The sequence below is a fragment of the Paroedura picta genome, chromosome 3, assembly GCF_049243985.1.
Source record: "Paroedura picta isolate Pp20150507F chromosome 3, Ppicta_v3.0, whole genome shotgun sequence".
Taxonomy (NCBI): domain Eukaryota; kingdom Metazoa; phylum Chordata; class Lepidosauria; order Squamata; family Gekkonidae; genus Paroedura; species Paroedura picta.
This window is the reverse complement of record NC_135371.1, coordinates 144,092,228-144,113,251: the sequence shown is the minus strand read 5'-3', so window position 1 is coordinate 144,113,251 and position 21,024 is coordinate 144,092,228. Positions and strand designations below refer to the sequence as shown.

The window sequence follows — 21,024 nt, the reverse complement described above, 5'->3', positions numbered from 1 at the left end:
GCACTGACGCAGCTCACGATAAGGGGCGGAGCAGGACGGGGTTTGCCAGTGTCGCTACTCGTGCAGGATGCCTGCGAGCCGCCGTGGTCGGTCGCTTTTCAGTGGCGCAAACTAGAGAGGGCATTTTAACCTTTGGGGACCGTTCCGCCCCCTCTCCCTTTCTACGCAATGGAGTTTCTGGCTTGGGCGGGCAGGTGGGCTTAAGCGGCTGTGAAGGGCTCGGAGGCCATCGGCGGGTCCCAACCCGAACAGAGTAATTCGATAGTGGCCATCGAGGGCACAGGTGATGGGACCGGCCCCAGACTCCAAGGAGAGGTAAGCCGTCGGATTTGTCGACTCCCGGGGGCTGCTTGGCAAGGGGTCGGCTTGCGGCAGTGAAAGCAGCATACTTTAAAAAACAAAGCCTTTTAAAATAAGGGCCGCTCACAGCCCGGTCGTACTAGGCGCTTCCTCGGCAGTAAAAATTCTGCTAAGTTGGATGGCGCGTCCTCCCAGGGAGGCGTGCGTAAGCCCCTTAAACGCTAACTGGAGAGGGGGGAGGCATTGGGGGCGTGGGGGGAACGCGGTGCTTGCTTTGTGTATACGGGAGTGGGGAGGGGGAGCTAGCGCGGGCGCGGGCGCGGGCGCTGCGGAGGTCTTGTGCACAGCCCGGCGAGGCAGCCATGTTTTCTCAGCCCACCGAGTCGGGAAGTGATGGGCGGCTACAGCCCCGTCGGTGTTTGGGCCGCCTCTGGAGCCGGTGGCGCAGCGAGCAGAGGAAGGCCGCCCCAGAGTGCGGTTTGTACTGCCGCGAGGCCTTAACGTGGCCCAAGGGGGGGGGGGATGTCCACAACGTTTAGCTGCGGGGGACTGGCGGCGTCGGAGCACCGGAAGGGGGAATAACTAATAATGGTTAGGAATGCCGGCATGCCCGGTTAGATTCTGCACTCCCCCACATGCAGCCAGCTGGGTGACCTTGGCACTGATAAAGCTGTTCTGACCGGGCAGTAACATCAGGGCTCTCTCAGCCTCCCCTCCCTCACAGGGGGTCTGTTGTGGGGAAAGGGAAGGCGACTGTAAGCCGCTTTGAGCCTTCTTCGGGTAGAGAAAAGCAGCATATAAGAACCAACTCTTCTTCTTCTAATTAAGACCAGCATTTGGGCTCCCGCACTTCCTAAAGAAGATGAGGCGGTTTGTAGGTGGGAAACCGAGGGGGCCAGGTGTTGGGTATAGTTACAGAGCTATTTGCTCAGAATGCATTTCTTTTGTCAAGAAAAAACATCATGTGTCATTGTGCTTCATGTACACCTGTGACATTTTGCTATCCATTATTTAACATACTGAGGTTGCAGTCTGATCCACTTACTTATACATTTAACGGGGGTGTGGTGTCCGTGGTTTAGGGTTTGGTGGAAGACCAAAGAGAGCATGATGTTGTGATGCAGAGCAAGCTGACAGTAGAGTTTCTCTAATGTGGAGGGTCTAGTGCAGAATCTTCAGGGATGGACCTGCAGGCCCACCTTATTTCTCCCTGCCCTCCCACTGTGTGTGCGTGTGTGTATTGGGATGAGGGGGAGACTCTGGAACAGATGTTCCCTGTACTGTGTGGTCAAGCCTGCCCTCAAGACAATTCCTGTAAAGGCACAATGGTTTTAAAATGGCGTTGCAGCCTGGATTTTGCTCCGTTTCTGATATCTATTCTTACAAGAGGTCAAAATGGTGTTGACCAGGACTGACCGGATCAAACCAACAGCTAATCCAGTTCAGTATGTGGGATCAAACTAACAGTTCATCCAGGATGTTATTTCCAACAGAGGAAAGCCAGATGATTAATATCTGGTATTAAAGCAACATATCTTTCTATTTAGCTTTCATGGCTATTAACTGCTAATACCTCCCATGACTTGATCTAATCTTATTTTAAATCTTTAATCCATCTTGTGACTGTGCATTCCAGAAGTGAATTATGTAGTGTGAAAACATACTTTATTGTACTAAAGCTGTTGCTTCTTGGTTTATTTTATTTATTAAACTTTCATCCCACCTTTTACCCAGATATGTTGGGGTGGCATAAGTGGTTCTGTGGCCTCTATCCTAATAAGAACCCTGTGAGGTAGACTGGAATATGATTAGTCCAGGATCATCTAGTGAGACTGTGGCTGTGTAGGGGGTTGTCTCTTATTCTCCCCAATGCTAATTCACATTCTAAACCAGTCTTTTTCATCCTTTGACTGTGGAGTAATCCCTGAAAAGTTTTGCAGGTTTTGAGATAACCCTGAAGTGATGTCAGCCGGCCACACCTCCCTGCCCCTCCCCTGTAAGTGACATCACCCAGACACCCACCCAACCCACCCCAAGAGGGGAAGCCCCCCCTCACCCCCCAACCCACTAACCCAGATTTTAAAAGCTCCTAAACACCCCCAACACACATATGCATACCTCACTGGAGAGCAATGGCCAGATCTGCCTGCTGTCAGGACCTTTACATCTACATAATAAAAACTGCTGTTTCTTGAATTTTTAAAATGAGCATCTAAAGTAGAATGTGCATCATGTTACTGGTTTAAAAGGATGACTTCCTAAAGATTGGACAGGTTGCTTAAAAAAAAAACAGAGCAAATAACCCGCAGTGTTTCTCACAGCTGTGATTGTACAGCTTTATTATATTCTGACTGAGGTCTAGATCTGGGTTGGGTGCTTCTCCGCTTCCCAAGCTTTTCTTTTTCTTCCAATGGCAAAATTGCATCTCTTTGGATTAGCGGATCTCCCTCCCTCCAGTTGAAATAAATATAGATGTCCATGTATCCACAAAAGCCTTACGTAAGCATTGGAAGGGAACTGTTAACTAGTTTAGCTAAATTAAGAAAATTGTCTTACTAATTACTGCTTTTTTGTCATTGCATTTGGACTTTTCCTAATTATGTTTTGCCTTATAGTTCTTGTATTGTCCTCTATTTACGTTTTATGCTCTTCACATAACCTTGTTTATGTCTGCCTAATAAGGCATCACTCTGCATTTGATAGTCCAAGAAAATTTCAGCTATAAATAAAAACTTTTTAGTATTTGGCCCAGTACACACATACATTACAGCAGATTTTCAGAGCAGTTTGCCTGTAATCGTAATTTCAGATTCTGTGCCCACCTTATGCAAAATTCTATACATACAGTGTATTTATTCTGCAGCTACAATAAAACCTCCAGTTTTCCATATTCCATAGCATCCTGATGGCACTATTAGATCTTTTATACGGTGTGCGGAGCCAGATGGAAGATCTCAAATCTGGTTGTTAAATCCAGTTTTATTTAACATTGGTCTTTTCTGCACCAGTGGTTTCTTCTGGTTTTACAATGAATTACTGTCTGATTATTTTTACAGTTCTTCATGTGACCCTACTTTCGAAGCGGATGTCCATTGGATTTTTGGTTGCTGTTCTGCCTCAGGGCGCATTCCATTTGTGGTTACATCAAGAGTTTTTGAGATAATAGTATATCTGCGATTTTTAGACTTTGTTCATTCTAAAGCAGAAGTATTACAAAGCGGAAATGCTCTGTTGGATTTTTTGCTCTGATCCCTCTTCTGTTCTGGGGAGGACAGCTGTTCAAGTCTCACAATGATTGGAGAACACTGAGCTGCCTGGCCATCTTCTTGCCGCCACCCCCCCCCCCAGTCCGTTTTAGGTTTTGGTTTTCAACATGCCTCATGGAACTGGTGGAGGGAGGGGAGATTGCCCTTCTGCATGCTAAGAGTAGCTTAACTTGCTCTTCCAGCCTATTTGCAAAGCCACGCTGTTCCTCTGGTCTTCACCAGGCAGAGGCTCCCTTCCCAGCTTGCTGCCTTCCCCCAACTGTTTCTGCAGGACTCCACTTTGCAAAGCTCCCAGCACAGCTGGTGAGGTGGCTCAACTGGCAAGGACTGTTCAGGGGGGCTGTCCCCCCACCCTCCTCACCCTGTGCCTTTTACCAGGAAGCTGGCAGTGGAACCTTGAGGGTGGGGAAGGAGAGGAGGTGACCAAGTGGTGGGAGCTGTTGCAGCCAGTTCCATGTTTAGTACCTGCCACTGAGCCTGAGAGGAGGGTGGTGTAGTCAGGAGGAGGGTCATTTTGGCCGTCTACAGATTTCCCTGAGTTTTTCCTATCCTTTAGGTTTAGCGAAAGAGTCTGATGTTTGTTAGACTCTGCCTGTTTCCTAAAAGAAACCTCCAAAAACCATTGAGGAGGCCTCTCAGAAATCAAGGTTTCCCCCACCCCACCCCATTTTTGCTTCTTCCCTCCAGTAGTTGGGCTATTGCTTGGAGGAACCAGCGGGGAGTTGGGGGTGGAATATAGGCAAAGGATTCCTTTCCCTTCCAACTGTGTTCATGCAAAAGATCCCATGATCTCTCCTTCCACAGGTGCTTTGGAATACGGGCTCAGTTGCTATGGAAAGTTCTTCAAGGGGACGCAAGCAAAAATGGGTGTGTTTCTGGTGGAGTGTGTGAATTAAGGGCCAGGTATCATGCCAGAGAAAAATAGGCTCATCTTTGTTGAATGAGTGAACCTTTCAGTTGGTTTCCAGCTTGCAGTTTCTTCTCCCAGTGGCCCAAGGCAGATAAATCAATGAAGAGGCATTTCAATGAAATAGTGCCATCAAACCTGGTGAGGGCCAACTTGCACAGCTCCAAGGAAGGGGAAATAAAGTTGATCTATGCTTGAATCCTGCCTCTTGTGGCGCAGAGTGGTAAGGCAGCCGTCTGACAGCTTTGCCCATGAGGCTGGGAGTTCAATCCCAGCAGCCGGCTCAAGGTTGACTCAGCCTTCCATCCTTCCGAGGTCGGTAAAATGAGTACCCAGCTTGCTGGGGGTAAACGGTAATGACTGGGGAAGGCACTGGCAAACCACCCCGTATTGAGTCTGCCATGAAAACGCTAGAGGGCATCACCCCAAGGGTCAGACATGACTCGGTGCTTGCACAGGGGATACCTTTACCTTTATGCTTGAATCCATAGTGCCATTCCCTAAACCTCACACGTGACATCGCAATCCGAATTAAGGAAGCTGCATTTTTGGGGTTGCAGCTACAAAATAAATAATGCTATGGGGAAAAATACTGGTGCATAAAGGCAGGCACTGAATTTGAAGGCAAGCTTAAAGGCTTGTCTACTGGGATAGTCTGCAGTAAGTTCTTCATGCAAAAAAGCTACAAAAGACCAGTCTTTTCCCCATACTGTAATAATTAAACCAAAACTTCTGTTTATCACTGATGTTTGCAGGCAACCTGGAAAGCAACCTGCCTATTTTGCTGTGAATACACAGATAGCTTGTTAATTACAAGACTGTGTACACATGTGGCCTTCATTATTTGCACATTTTATGGAAGTTTTGAAAGCCTTCAAAATGCAGGAATCATAGGTTTGTGCTATACATGTGTCTGAGATTGAACATTGCTGCTAAGAGCTGACCTAGGAGAGAGAATAAAAATATTAAATAGAAATAAGCAGTCTTTTTTAAAAAGTTTATTGCAAAACTCTTGTGTTTGGAGCACTTTTAGAGTTCACCAATTACAGTACAGAACAATCCAGCAATCCTGCTGTGACCATGTTTAATTCTGGTTTGGGGGCTTGTGTACACAGACACACATTCTTGGTCATGCTAATGTGTTATGTACATAAGCAGTAATGTTGTGCAGTCAGTTGTACACATTATTTAGTATTGGAAATCCTGGTAAAAAACATTACAGTAGAACCTTGTTAATCTGCAGGACAGGTACATTTTTCATGTAATATATTCCTTACCATAATATCCTCAGTACAGTTATAGAAGTAAAAATACTGTCTTGTGTTACTGAGGCTACATTAATTTTATAGTTAACATATATGGCATATTTTCTGCTTTGCTAGAGGTATAATAATGATCAATAAAGGTTTGTCAATTTTGGGAACATACTCTCACGCTTGGTCATTTACTCATCAAGTTCAGCGAAAGCCAGCCACCTGTGTGTGTGTGTGTGTGTGTTCCAGTTGCAACTGCAATTTACTGAGGTTCTACTGCAGGTTATAAAGTGCTGAAGGTACACAAAGAACACCAAACTGCTACATGATCTTCATAGTTCTCAAACAGTGAGGGAATACAGACTGCTACAGCCACTTGGACACAAGCACCTTTTCTGGTGTTTTAGACATCTTAAGAAGCCCTAGATGGAACCGACTTTAGATGAGCATGCTTCCAAAATAAGTATGCTTATGGTCACTGACGCTGATATTAAGGACACTTAATTCAAGTGTATGTGCCACTGAAAAGCCACAAGCATCCCCATACATGAATGAATTGGGGTGACAGCCAGAAGTCCTAAGCATAATTAAATTTCATGGCTAATAATATATAGGTTACATCCTTGTGTGGCCCCCAGTTGGGGATAATTAAATCCATGATTTCGGGCCATCCAGAGGCTAAGCAGATTTTTTCGGCAAACTGGAACACTCCTTAGGTTTGCAGAAAAATCAAATGGAAAAAGAAAAAAAAAACACTGAGCGGGCTGAAGTCCCTCCAGAAGTAAAGTAGCGCACTTACGTTCAGCAGCAGTGGCACCAGAGCACAGGATCTGGCAATGGCTACACATCCAGGGCTCCATGCTGGGCCCAGCAGTGGCCACAGAGCGTAGGAGCTGTGCTGGGCATGCTGCCACCTGGGAGACATGCCAGGCATGCAGCCACTAGCAGCGCAGCCTGGAAGTTGCGCCAGGCCCACAGACAGCAGAGGCACAAGCCTAATGCAAAAGTGTATATATGCAAGGTGTGAATATCACAGGCTTACACTTGTGTATTCTGACATCAGGTACCAGCAGGTTTAATTAAAAATACCTCTTTGCACAGGAAGCTTTAAGCAGAAGCCTATGTTGCAAACTCGATTGTCCCTCATAATATAGTCTTAACAGCACAATCAGCATGCAGTGTCACTCCCACTGAAGTGTGGAGGAGCCTGTCCACTTGTACTGGAACATGCATTTTCACCACCCACCCCACCCCTCCCCTGGAATTGTCTAGTGATAAAATAGTGTGCATAAAAGAGGGGCAGGCAAACTCATCTTTCCATTGGTAATTATGAGTTAAGTGAACAGCTAGTGTTGCCGACTCTTAAAAATTCCCTTTTCATATAATTAACTAAAAATTGGAGAAAAAATCCCATCCATGTAGCATATTTCTGTGCTCTCTGAAGCAAATGGTAAAAAAAAATTACTGGCTTTTATGGGAGTGACATTAGCTTCCAGCGTGATAATTTAAAATATGATGTTTGTGGCAGTTATTATATATGCATTTTGTAAACTTTTATGCTTGTATTCTTAAACTCATCCCTCTTTGCTGCGGAGATTGCCCTGTTTTATTTATTCAAATACAGACAAGTAGTGCTACTGTTGCAATGTAAGAGATGTCAGCATCCAATTCCTACATTTTGCCCCTGTGTTGTCACTGGTGGGGCAGTTTGCATGTTCATGGCCTGATGGGAACAGTAAGCTACACAAAAGGGTGGCTCCATGTAGCCCTTCCATTGTTGTGATGACTAATGTTAGGGAGAGGTAACTAATCACATCAATGGCAGGGGCCATCAGACTCCCACATGAAGGTCACAATTTCACTTAAACCACATCTCCTGTTTGAATCAGGTTGTGAGCTTCTTGGCAACCCCATATGCTCCCAGATGAGAATAACTGAATTTAAGAATTGATCTGGATCCTACATACATTCTCAGCTGATGCAAGCACCAGCCATTCCCTACCCCTTCACCAACACATCAATAGAACTGGGACCTTGGTTTTAACTCCACCTATAGACCTAAGTAAATATAAAGCCTAATATGCTTGAAATCTATGTTGAAGTAAGGAGCCATGCTAAGAATTATATAGCTTTTTTGCAGTTGGGACAACAGTCCTAGTGTTTGAGAACTATGGTCCAGAATATATATTTTAAGCATGTTTTACCTCAAAACATTATTTTTACCAGGAAAAAAAAACACAGTCCCTGTAACTCGTGCCTTCTAAGAAATCCCAAATGTTACATAATCCAAGACAGGCATTAAAAATATTATGAATTAAAAAAAATTCCCAAAGAGCCACTCTCTAATACTCTTAAGAATAACTTAATAAATACTAGTTTAAAATTAAAAGATGACACAATAATATTGGTTTGTCTGGTGACTGAGGAGTAAAAAATCGTAATATTTTTTAAAAAGCATCTTGTAATGAAATATTTGCACTAATAACTGGCCATAAAAGTAAAAGTGGTAACCTCCAACTTACCAGCATTTATAAAATTCAAGTGAGTTTTTCAAAAACAAAACCTTCTATTAATTTTCTATGCTACTCCATCCAACCTCCTTTAGCTCTAATTATTTTTAAAAGTAAACTTTACCTTGTAAAAAACATTACAATTATGAATTGAATTTACCAAATAAACTCTTTCATCTTGACTTTAGTTTGATCGAGCAAGATATCTGGTGTAAGATGCTAGCAGGCAGCAGGAAAGTGGTAAAATGACCATTTTCGTTACATAGCTGGTATTTGCATTTTCCTTATACACCACAAATTTGTTTGTTTTTGTATATGGTCTATTGCATATTAGGAATCTGAGCTGCTGCTTTACACAAGATAGGAGTGCTTTTTTGTGGTCAATGAAACAGCATTCCATGTAATGACAAAAGTTATGTAACAATAATTGATCTTTCTGAAAGGATTGACAGGATCCATTCACATTAAGATTTTGCATTCCCTTTAACGTGTATTTTTTAGAAGGCAGGTGAGAGCTGCCAATGCTCCCCCACCCCATGTCTGTTAGCACAACATTTTCTGCTCAAGCCATGCTGTCACTGCCTCTTACAGAATCCTCACTTTTGTCAAGGTCAGATTCTATAAAGTCATCTGGTACATCATGTGAAGGTTCTGAAACAGTCTCATGGGCTGGTTTCTTCTTACTTTGGCACAGCACTGTCTTGCAAGGCCTCACCAAAGAAAGGAACACAGCAGCCAGCAGCATCCCAGCAGCACAGGAATAGAAAGCAGATTTGTAGTTCTTTGTGGTATCCACTAGCATACCTGTGAGTGGGAGAAACATTGAACATACGTTAAAATTTTAATTTCACATTGATCTGTAGCACTGCCTCGTATAGATTAAAAGCAATGCCATTTGTTTTAAGACTCTATACAACTACAGATTATGCTCCAAGAAATATCTAGGCTGTCTGTCAGGGCTCTCTACTGAAACACCAAATATTTATTCCTCAGATTCAAAAACCAGTTCAGTGACTTTGTGTAAGAACAGCTGAAGGAGAAACATTGCCCTTTGATATGCTCTTTTGCTATATTCCTAAACTGTGGGGGTGGGATGGAAATTAAAGAGCAATTCCATAAGAACAGCTTCTGGGGTGGGTGTTGGGGCATACCTACAAAATTTGACATGCATTCCCCTATGGAATGCAGCCACACACATCCCAATTGTTTTGAAACTCATTGACTTCAGTCCTTGGAAATACAAGTTGGATGTCATCCTGTTGAGTTGAAGCTTGTAAACAGCTTCAGAAATATTGGTATTTCTTTCCTGGACTGCAGTTGCCATACACACTTGCTATGAATATTGTACAGAATTACAACTTTTACATGGCCTATATTTTGTGGGTTTTTTCCCCCCAACAATATATTTTAAAAACTATATTAAAAGTGTGGTGGCAGTGACACCTTGAAATTTTCATAGAAGTAACTGTGGCTTTCATCACGCAAGAGATCTCCTTAAACACGGATCAGATGCTACCAGTTTTTGTTTATAGCTAATGGACAAGGAAGTAAAGTGACCTGTTCTTGTCAGTGCAGTGTTGTGTGTCCTTCAGTCAGATAGCTTAGCTGATGCCCCTCCTGTCTCACAGGCATTTTACTTCCCCTTTGTGAACCTTCAAGAAGATTTCATTCTAACTGGTCCTATTCCTTTTCTGTTCTTAAGGCTTTTTAGCCTGTTCTTAATCAACCCCAAACAAGAGTTTTATCTCTGGATGCAAACAGAGATTTGGATTTGGGAGACTAGGACCCTTAGGCAAGGGTTCAGTTCCTGGCCTTGGGCAAAAATCATTTCTCTCAATCTCATTTTTCCATCTCAAACATGACTAATAATTGCCAGCCTTATATAGTAGCAATGAACAATAATAATGTACAATAAATTCTAACCCAGTGGTCCCCAACCTTTCTGAGGCTGGGGACCGGCAGGGCACCGGGCCGCGCCTGCACGGGCTGGCCCTGATTCCCTCTCCCTGCCCTCCCGCAGTAAGAAGCTTCCCGGGCCGCAAGCTTGCGGCCTGGGAAGTTTTTTACTGTGGGGGGGCAGGGAGAGGGAGCTGCGGCCCGGCACCGGGCCGCAGCCTGCAGGTTGGGGACCACTGTTCTAACCCACATGTAAATTAGATTACTAAGTAATACTGATGATCCAAATGTCTCTTGTCTTTGTTATCCTTAGCAAGGATGGTTTGGGTAATAGCCTTTAGCAAGGGACAGGTCTAATCAATGGTTAAATACCTGGTGGCATTGGACTATTGTGGAGACACTGATTTTCTTCTACCAGTCTGTATAATGGTTTTAATCCAGCTAGTTTCAGTGAGAATTATGAGAGTCGAAAGGATGATTTCCTTAAGGAAGCTAATGGAACTTCAGTACTTTTGAAGGCTTAAATGAGCTGTGAGCTGTTTATAGAGCTCTTCTCTTTTGCATTGGCCAGCTCTTTGCTACTGTCCAGGATGGCTATTTTTTGTCATCCATGTACTCTTAGCTTACCCAAGACATTTGAAAGCACTTGTTTCATTATGATACTATCTAATTATGATATCTTTTTAAACATAAAAAGGCACTAGTAATGAGAGAACATCTGGATGTTTCATTTATATATTATTCTCACCTGCAAGGGGTGGTCCAGCCAATCCTGACAAACTTTGAACAAATACATAAACTCCTGCAGCTGAAGACATCCTCTCGATCCCAACCACATCGTCTTCGGCCAACATAGGAATGTGTGTGCCTGCCACGGTTCCAAGCATGAACCCAAAGAAGATGCTACACGTTATTAAACCCCAAAATTCATAAGCAAAAGGGAAAGCAAAGAGGGCAATATCCAGCAGAATGACACAGATGAGTTCAATGTAAATTTTTCGGATAGGCTTTTTGTTGAGGACCCAGCCAGCACTGATTCTGCCAAAGACTTCAGCGATTGCCATTGCTGACAGTATGTATGCAGAGCAATCTTTGTTGATGCCAAGGCTCATACTGAGAGGAATTATATATAGGGAAGGAGCAAAAAATCCCAGAGTGGCAAATAAACCAAAAAGTGCATAGCAAATAAAGCTATAGTCTTTCATCACAGAGAAGTCTAGGAGTTGAGTTTTTGGTTTCTTGTTAGGGATGCTACTAGCTTCTATAAGCACCTCTGTGTTTTCCTTTGGTTCTTCACTTTTCAGTTCCAACTTGGCATCTCGATGCTTGTTGCTAGGTGAGGTAGTTACTTCGACTCCTGAGTCAATGGAATCTATTGAGGTGCGTGTCTGCTCGTTTTCAAGCATGTACTTTGTTTCTCTCTGCTCTTCTGCTGGCAATACTTTTTCTTCCTGTGCTTTGATTATGATAGGTCGCAAAAGTGCTCCACAAGCAGTGATTCCAAGCTGCAGTAAACCAACAAACAGGAGGCTTTTTCTCCAACCAAAGTGTTCTTTCAAAGCTGTAATAGCTACAGAGGGGAATAAATTAATTCATATCTTTCATTAATGAAACGGCAAATATTTTAACAATATTTAAAGCTCAGGTTTTGGATTAGATTATACCTAAATGTGTACAAGTTATCCCAGAGTTAATACAAGCATATATGCTTTCTATACTTCTAAATAAAATAGAAGTCCAGTGGTACCATAAAACTAACAAAAGGACAGGTTAAATGATTACAGAAGGCACAGAAAGTTTATCTAGCACAGCTAGGAATCATAATGATTAAAGGCCAAAGTAGATTTTCTAGATTGGAAAAGTACTGTAAGAAAGGAGTTCAACTATTTAATGACACCAGTTTTGGATTTCACTGGTGATGAACTCTGTGGCCTATATATACATGTACACAAAATAAACTCCCGGGCAGACTGGAGTTACTGCTCAGCTTGGAAAAAATCTATACTGGATTGTGTAACAGGTCATTTTGTTCAGCAAAGATTGTAAAAATAATGCCAGGCAGAGTTCTCCCTCTGTCCTTTCCTTTGCAAGATTTCTTCTGCATACTTCCAAGGTCAAGTAAGGCCATAAATAATTACCTTGGGTTTAATCAAGAAAATCCGTATGCTCAGATGGGGGACCCTTTTTTCTAGCAAGAATATGCATTCTAATGGCTGTGCCTGTATCCATTCCCCTCACCCACTTCTGTGTGCAAATATGATTAGTGTCTTGTATGAAATATCCAGTTCCCGGGCAGAGTGCAGAAACTACTGGATAGACTCACAACTAAGTATGCTTACGTTCAGATTTCTTTTACCATGAACTTCTACTATACTGTGAAATCAGAACTGGTCTCAATTCCAAGAACAAAGTGAGCCACAGAACGCTTGGCCTGGAAACATGTGCCTAGAGAGCTTCCACAATCACATCACAGCCAAATAATATTTTGGGAAGCACAGACAAGACTGTAATATTTTTTCTTTCTTCCCTAGCTGGGACACATGAACTAGACCTCTGCTCAATGAAGAGACACTTAGGCGAGAGCAGGTTTGACAAAATGCTCATGTTGAAAGATTACAGGATAAAGTCAGTGGAGCCAGAAGTAGATGCATGTCAAACTGAGGCTGTCATGTAGCAAGTAGGAAAGTTAAAGAATTGTGTTTTTCAATACCTGGTGCAAAAGAGAAGACAGCAAAACATTCTCCTGTAGAAGCCACTGCGGTGACTAATGAACGTTTTTTGTCAAAGTACTGTGACAGAATAGTGACAGTGGGAAGAAAGGCAAGGCAATATCCAAGGCCTATGAAGAAATGACAAAAATGCAATTAGTGCAAAAAAGATACTGGATTTAAGCCCTTTGGAATAAAGCATTTTACCATTACAAATTTCCATTGGCGATCGCCTTCCTGAGAACTAGCACTAAGATTTTTATTTCTCTCTTTTCTGTACTGTAGGGTGTCTCAAAGTGGCTTTCAATTGCTTTCCCTTCCCCTCCCCACAACCAGCATTGAGGCAGTTCTGAGAGAAGGGTGACTAGCCTAAGATTACTCAGTAGGCTTCATAGGGAGGAGTAGGGAATCAAGCTTGTCTCTCCAGGTTAGAGTCCTTCACTTTTAACCACCATGCTGGCCACTTCTCAATAACATCAATTATGATATTCAAATTGTTGAAACATAGCTGTGCTGCTTGGCTGACTCATGACAGCAGCTTTATTAATGGTAAATTCTCAGAATACAACACTGCCAATGAGAGGGAACTTTATACATTGTGTTCTGTCCACTGTTTCTGGAGCACAAAGAGTTATTAAGAAAAGGTTATGTCCATAATTTTTAAAGCCACTTGTCACCTAGAAGGTCAGGGTTTTTTCCAATCCTAAGCACTTATCTTGAAAAATCGGGGTAGAATCATAGAATCATAGAATTGGAAGGAGCCATACAGGCCATCTAGTCCAACCCCCTGCTCAACGCAGGATTAGCCCTAAGCATCCTAAAGCATCCAAGAAAAGTGTGTATCCAACCTTTGCTTGAAGACTTCCAGTGAGGGGGCGCTCACCACCTCCTTAGGCAGCCTCTTCCACTGCTGAACGACTCTGACTGAGAAAGCTGGTAGCTGGCAGTTGTACTCAAAGAGGGACCATGTAACTCACCTGAAACTATGCCAATGGAAATATACATTTCAACAACTGTGCCTGCAAAGGAGCCTATAATCATTCCAGAAGAGATCAGTACCCCTCCAAGCATCACAATCCAATGGTGACCAAAACGATTAGACAGGACTGTAGAGAGGGGAGCTGCAGAAGATAAAAAGAGATGAATATGTATTACCTTAGCTGTTTTGAATTATAGCAGGGGTTTCCCATTTGGGCTGCAGGAATGGAGGTGTTTCTCATGAGAAGGCACTTTCCTTCTTGATTTATAAAAGGTGCATTTGTGCATTAGTTCAAGGAAATGCCACTTGACATCTCAAGGAAAACAAAACACGGTAATTTTCTTATTTTGTAGATATGTTAGATCAGGGGTTCCCAAAGTGGGCAGTAAGCTCCCCCTGGGGACAGTGGGGAATTTGGGGACAGCCGTCTGGCTCTTCCTGCTGCGGCTGTGTTTTCCTAGCGAGAGACGGTGCAATGTGGCTTGGCATTGCCTGCCTCTGGGTAGTAGGGACTGGATTTCCTTGGTGGTCTCCCTTCCCAGTGCAGACTAGGACCAATGCTGCTTAGCTTCCTGGAGTAAACAACTTCAGAAGGTGGGCTGGATGGGATCCTATTCCTGCTGAGCTCCTTCCTAGGTTCCACCTCCAAATCTCCAGGAATTTCTTAACCCAGGGTTGGCAACCCATCCCCAAAGTCTCCATCTTTGGAAGGCTGGAAAAGCCTTCCCGTTTGCTCCTGGTCATGGGATTTTTCGTTGTCTGTGTCTCTCCCATGAGGCCCCAAAGTGGCTTTTACAAATGACTTCTACGAAGAACTTAGAAATTTATCCAGACTCAGCTAGCCCACTACACCACAACCAAAAAAGAACTGTAGGCAATATAGTGTGTTTGGAATTTAACACCTAACACCAAGAAAGAGGAGTGTGTGTATGTGTGTGTGTGTGTGTGTGAGTGAAGTAGCAACGTAAAAATGTTTGGGAACCACTGTTAGATTAATAAGGCCCTATGATATCTACCTGCTTCCCCCAGAATAACCAGAATCAAAAAGGAAAGAAATGTGAATGAAGGAAACTGTTGCTATTATCTGGATCACAGCCGTCGTGATTAAAAGTAGTTGTTTATGCTCACTTCAGCAGCACATATACTAAAATTGGAACGATGCAGGGAAGATTAAAAGGAGTTGTTCTCTGCTTCCTTTTATGGAAGTGATATTTTCCTCCTCCTGTATCAATAAACTCTAGTTTCCATGTGGAACAGATTTTTAAAAATAAGTATTAGAAGTGGTGCCTTTCAAGAAAGCTATCTGGATTAAATCAGAAAACAATTCTGTATCAGAAAGAAGCCCTCCTAGTTCGGGACTTTCCATCCCAGGATATCTTTCATTATAGAGAGCAACTGATCTCACTGAAGAAACTGCTGTCTGATTTAGGATAAACATTTGAAAAAATTATCCAAAACGAGGGCAGCCGTCTCCTGTTCCAGCCAAACTTGAAATGAACAACCCTCCCCTTGCGCAACTGGTGCACGAGGAATGGCCTGTGTCCAAGACACTCCCTACCCTACAAGGTGCTCTTTCCTTCCTACATCTCTCATTCTCTTTCCTGCTATTTCTTTTTTCACTCTTGAACTGGCACTTGTCTTATAAGGTAAGCTACCAGATGCCTGTGATTGTGGCTAATACAAAGCCTAGCTGTCCAATAAGTCATGGCACTAGTTCCAGGATGAGGTGGGTCTGCAGAAGTAGCTGCAAATAAACAAAACAAAACAAGCTGGGTTTATAAAATAAGTTGTCAGATGAAATTTGAGTGGTTTGCTCTTTAGGGTCATCTGTAGGTTTTTTTTTTAGTTAAAAGAAATATGTGGATATCCCCCACACATGTAGTTGCCACCCCTGTTTATTATTTATGATTATATTTATATCCTGCCCTTCCCTGAAGGTTCAGGATGGACTACATCAATTAAAACACACAATAAATGTACACAATTAGAGGTTTCAAATACCTTGTTGTTAAAATTTCTAAAATTAGAACTCATTTGCCCAAGCCACCTGCTTCTCAAGGGAGAGGGTGGATGGGGTGGGGGATAGGAAGACCAGTGTATTTTTGATGTTATTTATTGTAAATTTTTAGTTACCGCCTTACAAAGAACAAGGCATCCTGAAATCTAGATTTAACTTTTAACAAAATCAAGTAAGACTGTATAAATGCAGCATGTACTATATACTCACCTGTAAAAGTTAACACAAATACACATATTGAGATTATCCATGATATCCTGCTATTTGTTTCATCAAAGCTTTCTACCAAGTCTGTAAAGAAGACTCCAAAAGACTTGATGATGCCATATGTTAGGGCTTCTATAAAGAAGAAAGCAAACGCCACGATCCAGCCCCATCCTCCATCAGGCACTTTATCATAAATATTTGGAGGGATACAGGACATTCTTGCAGCCTTGACAGTCATTTTTGATCTGGAATAAAAAAGGTAAGGAGGAAAACATTCAAGACATCCTCTAAAATACATCATAAATGCAATTATACAGATGTCTACTAGAGAGGATGTCTGCTGAGTTCAGTGGGGCTTATTTCCTATTAAACAGGATTAAGGTTGCAGATTTCATGATTGCCCTTTCATAGTGCAGTCATAGAATCATAGAGCTGGAATAGGTACACAGAGTCACAGAATCATAGAGTGGGAAGAGTTGCAGAGAGTCATAGAATCGGAGGAGGTGCCCAGAGTCGTAGAATCATAGAGTGGTTAGAAGTGCAGAGAGTCATAGAATCAGAGTTGGAATCCAACCCCCAGTTCAGTGCAGGCTCAGCCTTAAAGCATCCATGGTAAGTATCTGTCCAGCTGCTGCTTAAAGACCAGTGAAGGCGAGCTCACCATCTCCTTAGGCAGCGTGTTCCACTGCTAAACTATTCTGACTGTGAATCCCCCCCACCTATACCTAGCCAGTACCAGTACTGTTCTACACACAGTTTAAAGCCATTACTGCAAGCCCTATTCTCTGCTGCCAACAGGAACTGCTCCTGGCCGTTCTCCAAGTGATAACTTTTCAAATACTTGAAGAAAGCAATAATGTCTCCTTTTCTCCAGGCTAAACATTTGCAAGTCTATCAGCCTTTCATAGGGTATACTAGTAAGTAAAGAGTATCGGACTGATGCTTTCAGCTTAAATATAGTATCCTAGCAGATGTTTCAACTTTTGTGATCAGTGGATTAGCTGAATCAAGAGCACGAAAAATGTATCTCATCAAAAGGATCAGCTGTTTTAATTCAACAAGGAGCATTTAATGAAAGAGTCATCTGACTTAAATACAGTGGAAAAGAGGCAATTTTATGGAAAACGCATGACTTAACCCAAATGCTGCAGAAAGACGTTCTTACAATTTTTGGCTGTTATCTATACACCTTAATAGAAAGTCAAGAGGCTTCTAGAAGCAACTTGCCCTTCTTGCCTTCCAGATTACAGCTTGGTCACAGGTGATGTTTGTCAGGCAGTTCTGCATATTTTCTGCATAGCTGGAAAGTTACGCAAACCATCTACAGAAGGATTTTGACTGCTCTTGCTTTTTTAGACAAAGCACTGGCTGCCTACATTTAAGGCACTTGAACTTCCCCGGTGTTTTACCTGCTTCACTCCAGAGCAACAAAATCAGATTGATTTGCATAGTTCAGATTTATTATTTGGATAGTCTTGCTCAATGCCCTCTAGTGGTTCTTGGAAATATCTGAACACATTAAGCTGTTTACATATTGCTGACTTTTCTGAAAAGTAGCATGCTTTAAAAGGAAATAAAAAGCTGTAACATCTGTGAGGCAAAATGCAACTCTGGGTATAGTGTGTAGCCTGAGAAATGCAAGTACCAATATCTACTTTCCTAATTGCCTCTAGAAACTGTCTAGTCAAGCATCTGGGATTATTGTAATCTGTCCACTACAGATGTTCTGCAATATTTCTGCCTCTCCAGAGTTTTGCTACACAGGCATTTTAAAGAGCTAGAACTACAATTAATGTTCAGCTCTAACTGAGCCATCACAGACTCAAACCACCTGTTTGATGTTCATGAAAGGAAAAACTGTGTGGTGTTGAATTATTGCAGTAGGATCTGGTCACCCCAGGTTCATAGCTACACTCTGCCATGGAAGCTTGCTTGGTGACCTAGGGCCAGCCACTGGTCAGGCTAACCTACCTCACAGGGTTGTTGTAAATATTACATGGTAATGATGAAAATGATGTATTGTACACCATTGTGAGCTCCTTGGAGGAAGGGCGGGAGAAAAAAATCTAAATGCACAAGTATGTATTGAAATTCTAGAACTGGGCAGGTTACTACAGAACCGTAGCTTTGCAAATTATGTGCAGCATGTAGGTGCAGTATTCTTCTGAAAACAAAGTCTTATGTCATGCTGGTTAACCTAATTGCTTAGGCTTTTTGTTTCAGGACAAAGTTTTATTCAACTTTAGCTGTGTGTAATTCTGTACATGTCATATTGACTAAACTAAGGAAGTAGCTGTATGGAGAAATTCATGGTTAGCTCACTGACAACATGATTTTATACTGCTAACGAAGCATAAGAGTGGAGTTCTTTTAGGAATAGCACCAATAGGGTTTAGTAAAAATAAATAAATCAGAATTTCTCATAGCAAGGGAATGTTACATTTTAATACATTTGATGCCAATCATGAACTCTCTTTAGAGGAACTTCCCTTGGAAATCATAATATTGTCCTTTGAAAATAATTCAACTGGAATGTAACATGGAGTCAGCATTGCAGACCAGAGACTGACTTCCAAATTTGGCTTACAAGAACTTTATTGGAAGACTGTTTTCTTTTCCTTCATTCTAACACCTCTATTTGAGAAGCACTGCAATACCAAACAGATACTGCAATACACAGCATTTAGCCATTTCTAGGCACTGGCTAGAAACAATTATTTTTCTAATAATGCCTGCAATGTGCAGGCGATTATGAAACATATAAGACAAGTAGGAGGTAGTCCTTCAAGCATAGTGGCTTGGTTGATTTTAATAAAACCTTATAGTATTTCTGCCTTGTTCTCAATTGGCTAGACATTTCTTCTCAATTAACTCTGCCAGAAAAAGGGCTTAGAATTTCCTGAAAGCTTCCGAAAACTGGGATTTGCAACTGAACTTGTCATCACTTGGGTCACGGCAGGGAGGGACCCCTTCATTGCATTAGGCAGATGTAGCTTTTATAATACGATTGGCCATATGGTGGATGCAGCTTTCCTCCAACATGGTCCATGCAAAGCAGATCGCTGGGTGATTAAAATGCCCACTCTGATCTCAGTCACAGCAGGCAGGCTCTAATGCTAGTTTGCTCACTTCTGCAAAATACATGATGCCACCAAAGCTCTGCAGATGATCCCATTTCGTGCCTTCGAGGCCCCACTGCTGTTTCTTAGGGAAGTATTTGGTTGCAATAGGGTTTAAGCCACCATTCGAGGTGAGCTTTGTTGAATCGGGTCCAGACGCCTGCAATCCGCAGTCTCTCAAAATAGACTTTTGGTGGCCACGTTGCAGCACGCGGTTACCTCAGTCCGGTTCAAAGTGCCATGACACCTTCGGTGGAATGGAGAGATGCGCAGGTCTACCGCGCTGAATAAAGAAATTCTCAAGAAGCCCTTGGGGAGAATAAAGGCAACTAAGTTCCGGCGGAGGGGATCTCTTCCATGGAGGAGACAGCACTAAACCTGAGCAAAAGCAAAAAAAAAAAAAAAAAAATCCCATCTGCTTTCTGTCTTGGCTGTGGGCGAGGAAGGGGAAATAAGCGCCCATGAGGAAATACAATTGCTCCATTGCTTTGTAACGCGAAGTGCAGCCGGCTTCAAAATTGCACCATTTTTTAAAAAGCAGCCACTGATGCTCTTCAGGTGACGAAAAACAGCAAATAATGCTAAAAGGGGGGACAGCCGCCAAGCAACAAACTTCAGCGTCCAAAATAAAAGTCACTTACCAGGTCAGTAGAAGGTGCTGCTGCTGCAACTTGGGGAGAGAGAGAGAGATGAGGAAGAACAGCCCCCTCCCCAGTCGCGGAGAAGCGCAGCTTTGGGCTATGACCTGGTCAGTAACATGCTGAGGGGGCTGGGTACGACACGCAACCCTGCGCCCTTAAAAGGCCGAGCCGGCTCGGAAAGGCACCGGAGGGGACGGGGCTGCAGCCTCCGGCTTTGAGGGAGACCCTTGTGCGCGGCCGGGGGAGCGAGGCGCTCCCTCCCTACCCAACGTTGGGCTCCCGCTGCCTAAGCCAGGGCTGCCCCATGTCCAGCGTCTCAGAGGGTCGCTGCCTGCTGCCCCTTTCCTGCCGGGCCAGCCGCTTTTCTCGCGTCCCTCCTGCCACCTTCGCCTCTCTTCCCCGACTCTCGACCTCAGCTTTTTATACCGGCTAGAGCCGGTCTCTGCCGGCGGACCCGGCGCGCGCGGGTAGCTCAGCAGCGCCCATGTGCGCGCCGCGCTCAGCGCTGCAATTGCAACAGAAGGGCGGGCGGGCGCCGCGTGCTCAAGAGGGGAAGGGGGGGGGGAGGAGGAAGAGAGGCGCTGGGTGCGCGCCGTGAGGCGGCAGGGGCAGGACAGGAGGGCGGCGGGCTTTGAAAGCGGCCTGGGGACTGCTGCTGTTTTTCGGGGCCCCCAGCTCAAGGCTTCTCACGGCTCCAGAAGACCCCCCCTCCCTCCCACAAGCGGGGTAGTCGGGGGGGGGGGCGCGCGACTGTGCGCAATGTGCTGCGTGCGCTCTCCAGACGCCTTGGCAGTGACTCAGGCGCTTTCCCTTTCTTTGCTAGGTGGTGTCCGGGTGCTTTCTTTTCCCCTCCTCCCCCCCCCCCCGGGTCGCAAGTTTAGTAGGATGGATTTGCCAGGGTGGTCTCGGGGATCATGCATTCGTTCCCCGGTGCCGCCGCGACGGGCTGTCTTCCCTTCGCCACCGCAGTTCCTGCCCGATGGGTGAGGTCATTTGAGGCGAAGAATGCCGAAGACCGGCCCGCTGCCGCTCAAGGGGAGTCAGCAGCGGAGGCGCTCCAAGGCGTTCCCCCGCTCCTCTCACACTTTCCACGTACTTCGCCCAACGCTCTCCTCCCGCACGCCCGCGGTAGCCTCGGGAGCCTCGCCGCGCAGCCCAGGGCAGCAGTGGCGAGCGACCGCTCAGAAGCCTGCTAGCCAGCTCTGGCCGTTGATACAGAAG

At 44.0% G+C, this 21,024-nt stretch overlaps 2 protein-coding genes across 8 annotated transcripts in view; one reads left to right on the top strand and one right to left on the bottom strand.

Moving 5' to 3' along the window:
- Positions 1 to 41: 41 nt before the first annotated feature.
- The window catches only part of ARSG (arylsulfatase G), a 105,856-nt gene continuing 84,873 nt past the window's right edge, over positions 42 to 21,024 (top strand). For 2 of the 7 annotated variants that reach the window (XM_077328364.1, XM_077328368.1), the window contains exon 1: positions 46 to 315. Coding sequence is in view for 1 of the 7 variants with exons in the window: in XM_077328367.1 (XP_077184482.1) it covers positions 287 to 315 (29 nt within the window). In the remaining 6 variants the exon portion in view is untranslated. Of the gene's footprint in view, positions 316 to 754; positions 778 to 19,653; positions 19,807 to 21,024 lie in introns of those variants that run through there. The other 5 variants (XM_077328366.1, XM_077328367.1, XM_077328359.1 and 2 more) reach the window with 5 other exon arrangements.
- SLC16A6 (solute carrier family 16 member 6) lies at positions 5,457 to 20,507 on the bottom strand. The gene is made up of 6 exons (XM_077328369.1): positions 19,804 to 20,507; positions 16,047 to 16,288; positions 13,818 to 13,961; positions 12,843 to 12,971; positions 10,881 to 11,702; positions 5,457 to 9,040 (listed from the first exon to the last, which is right to left on the bottom strand). The coding sequence occupies exons 2-6, from the start codon at positions 16,279 to 16,281 to the stop codon at positions 8,799 to 8,801; spliced, it is 1,572 nt and encodes a 523-aa protein (XP_077184484.1). The 5' UTR covers positions 16,282 to 16,288; positions 19,804 to 20,507; the 3' UTR covers positions 5,457 to 8,798.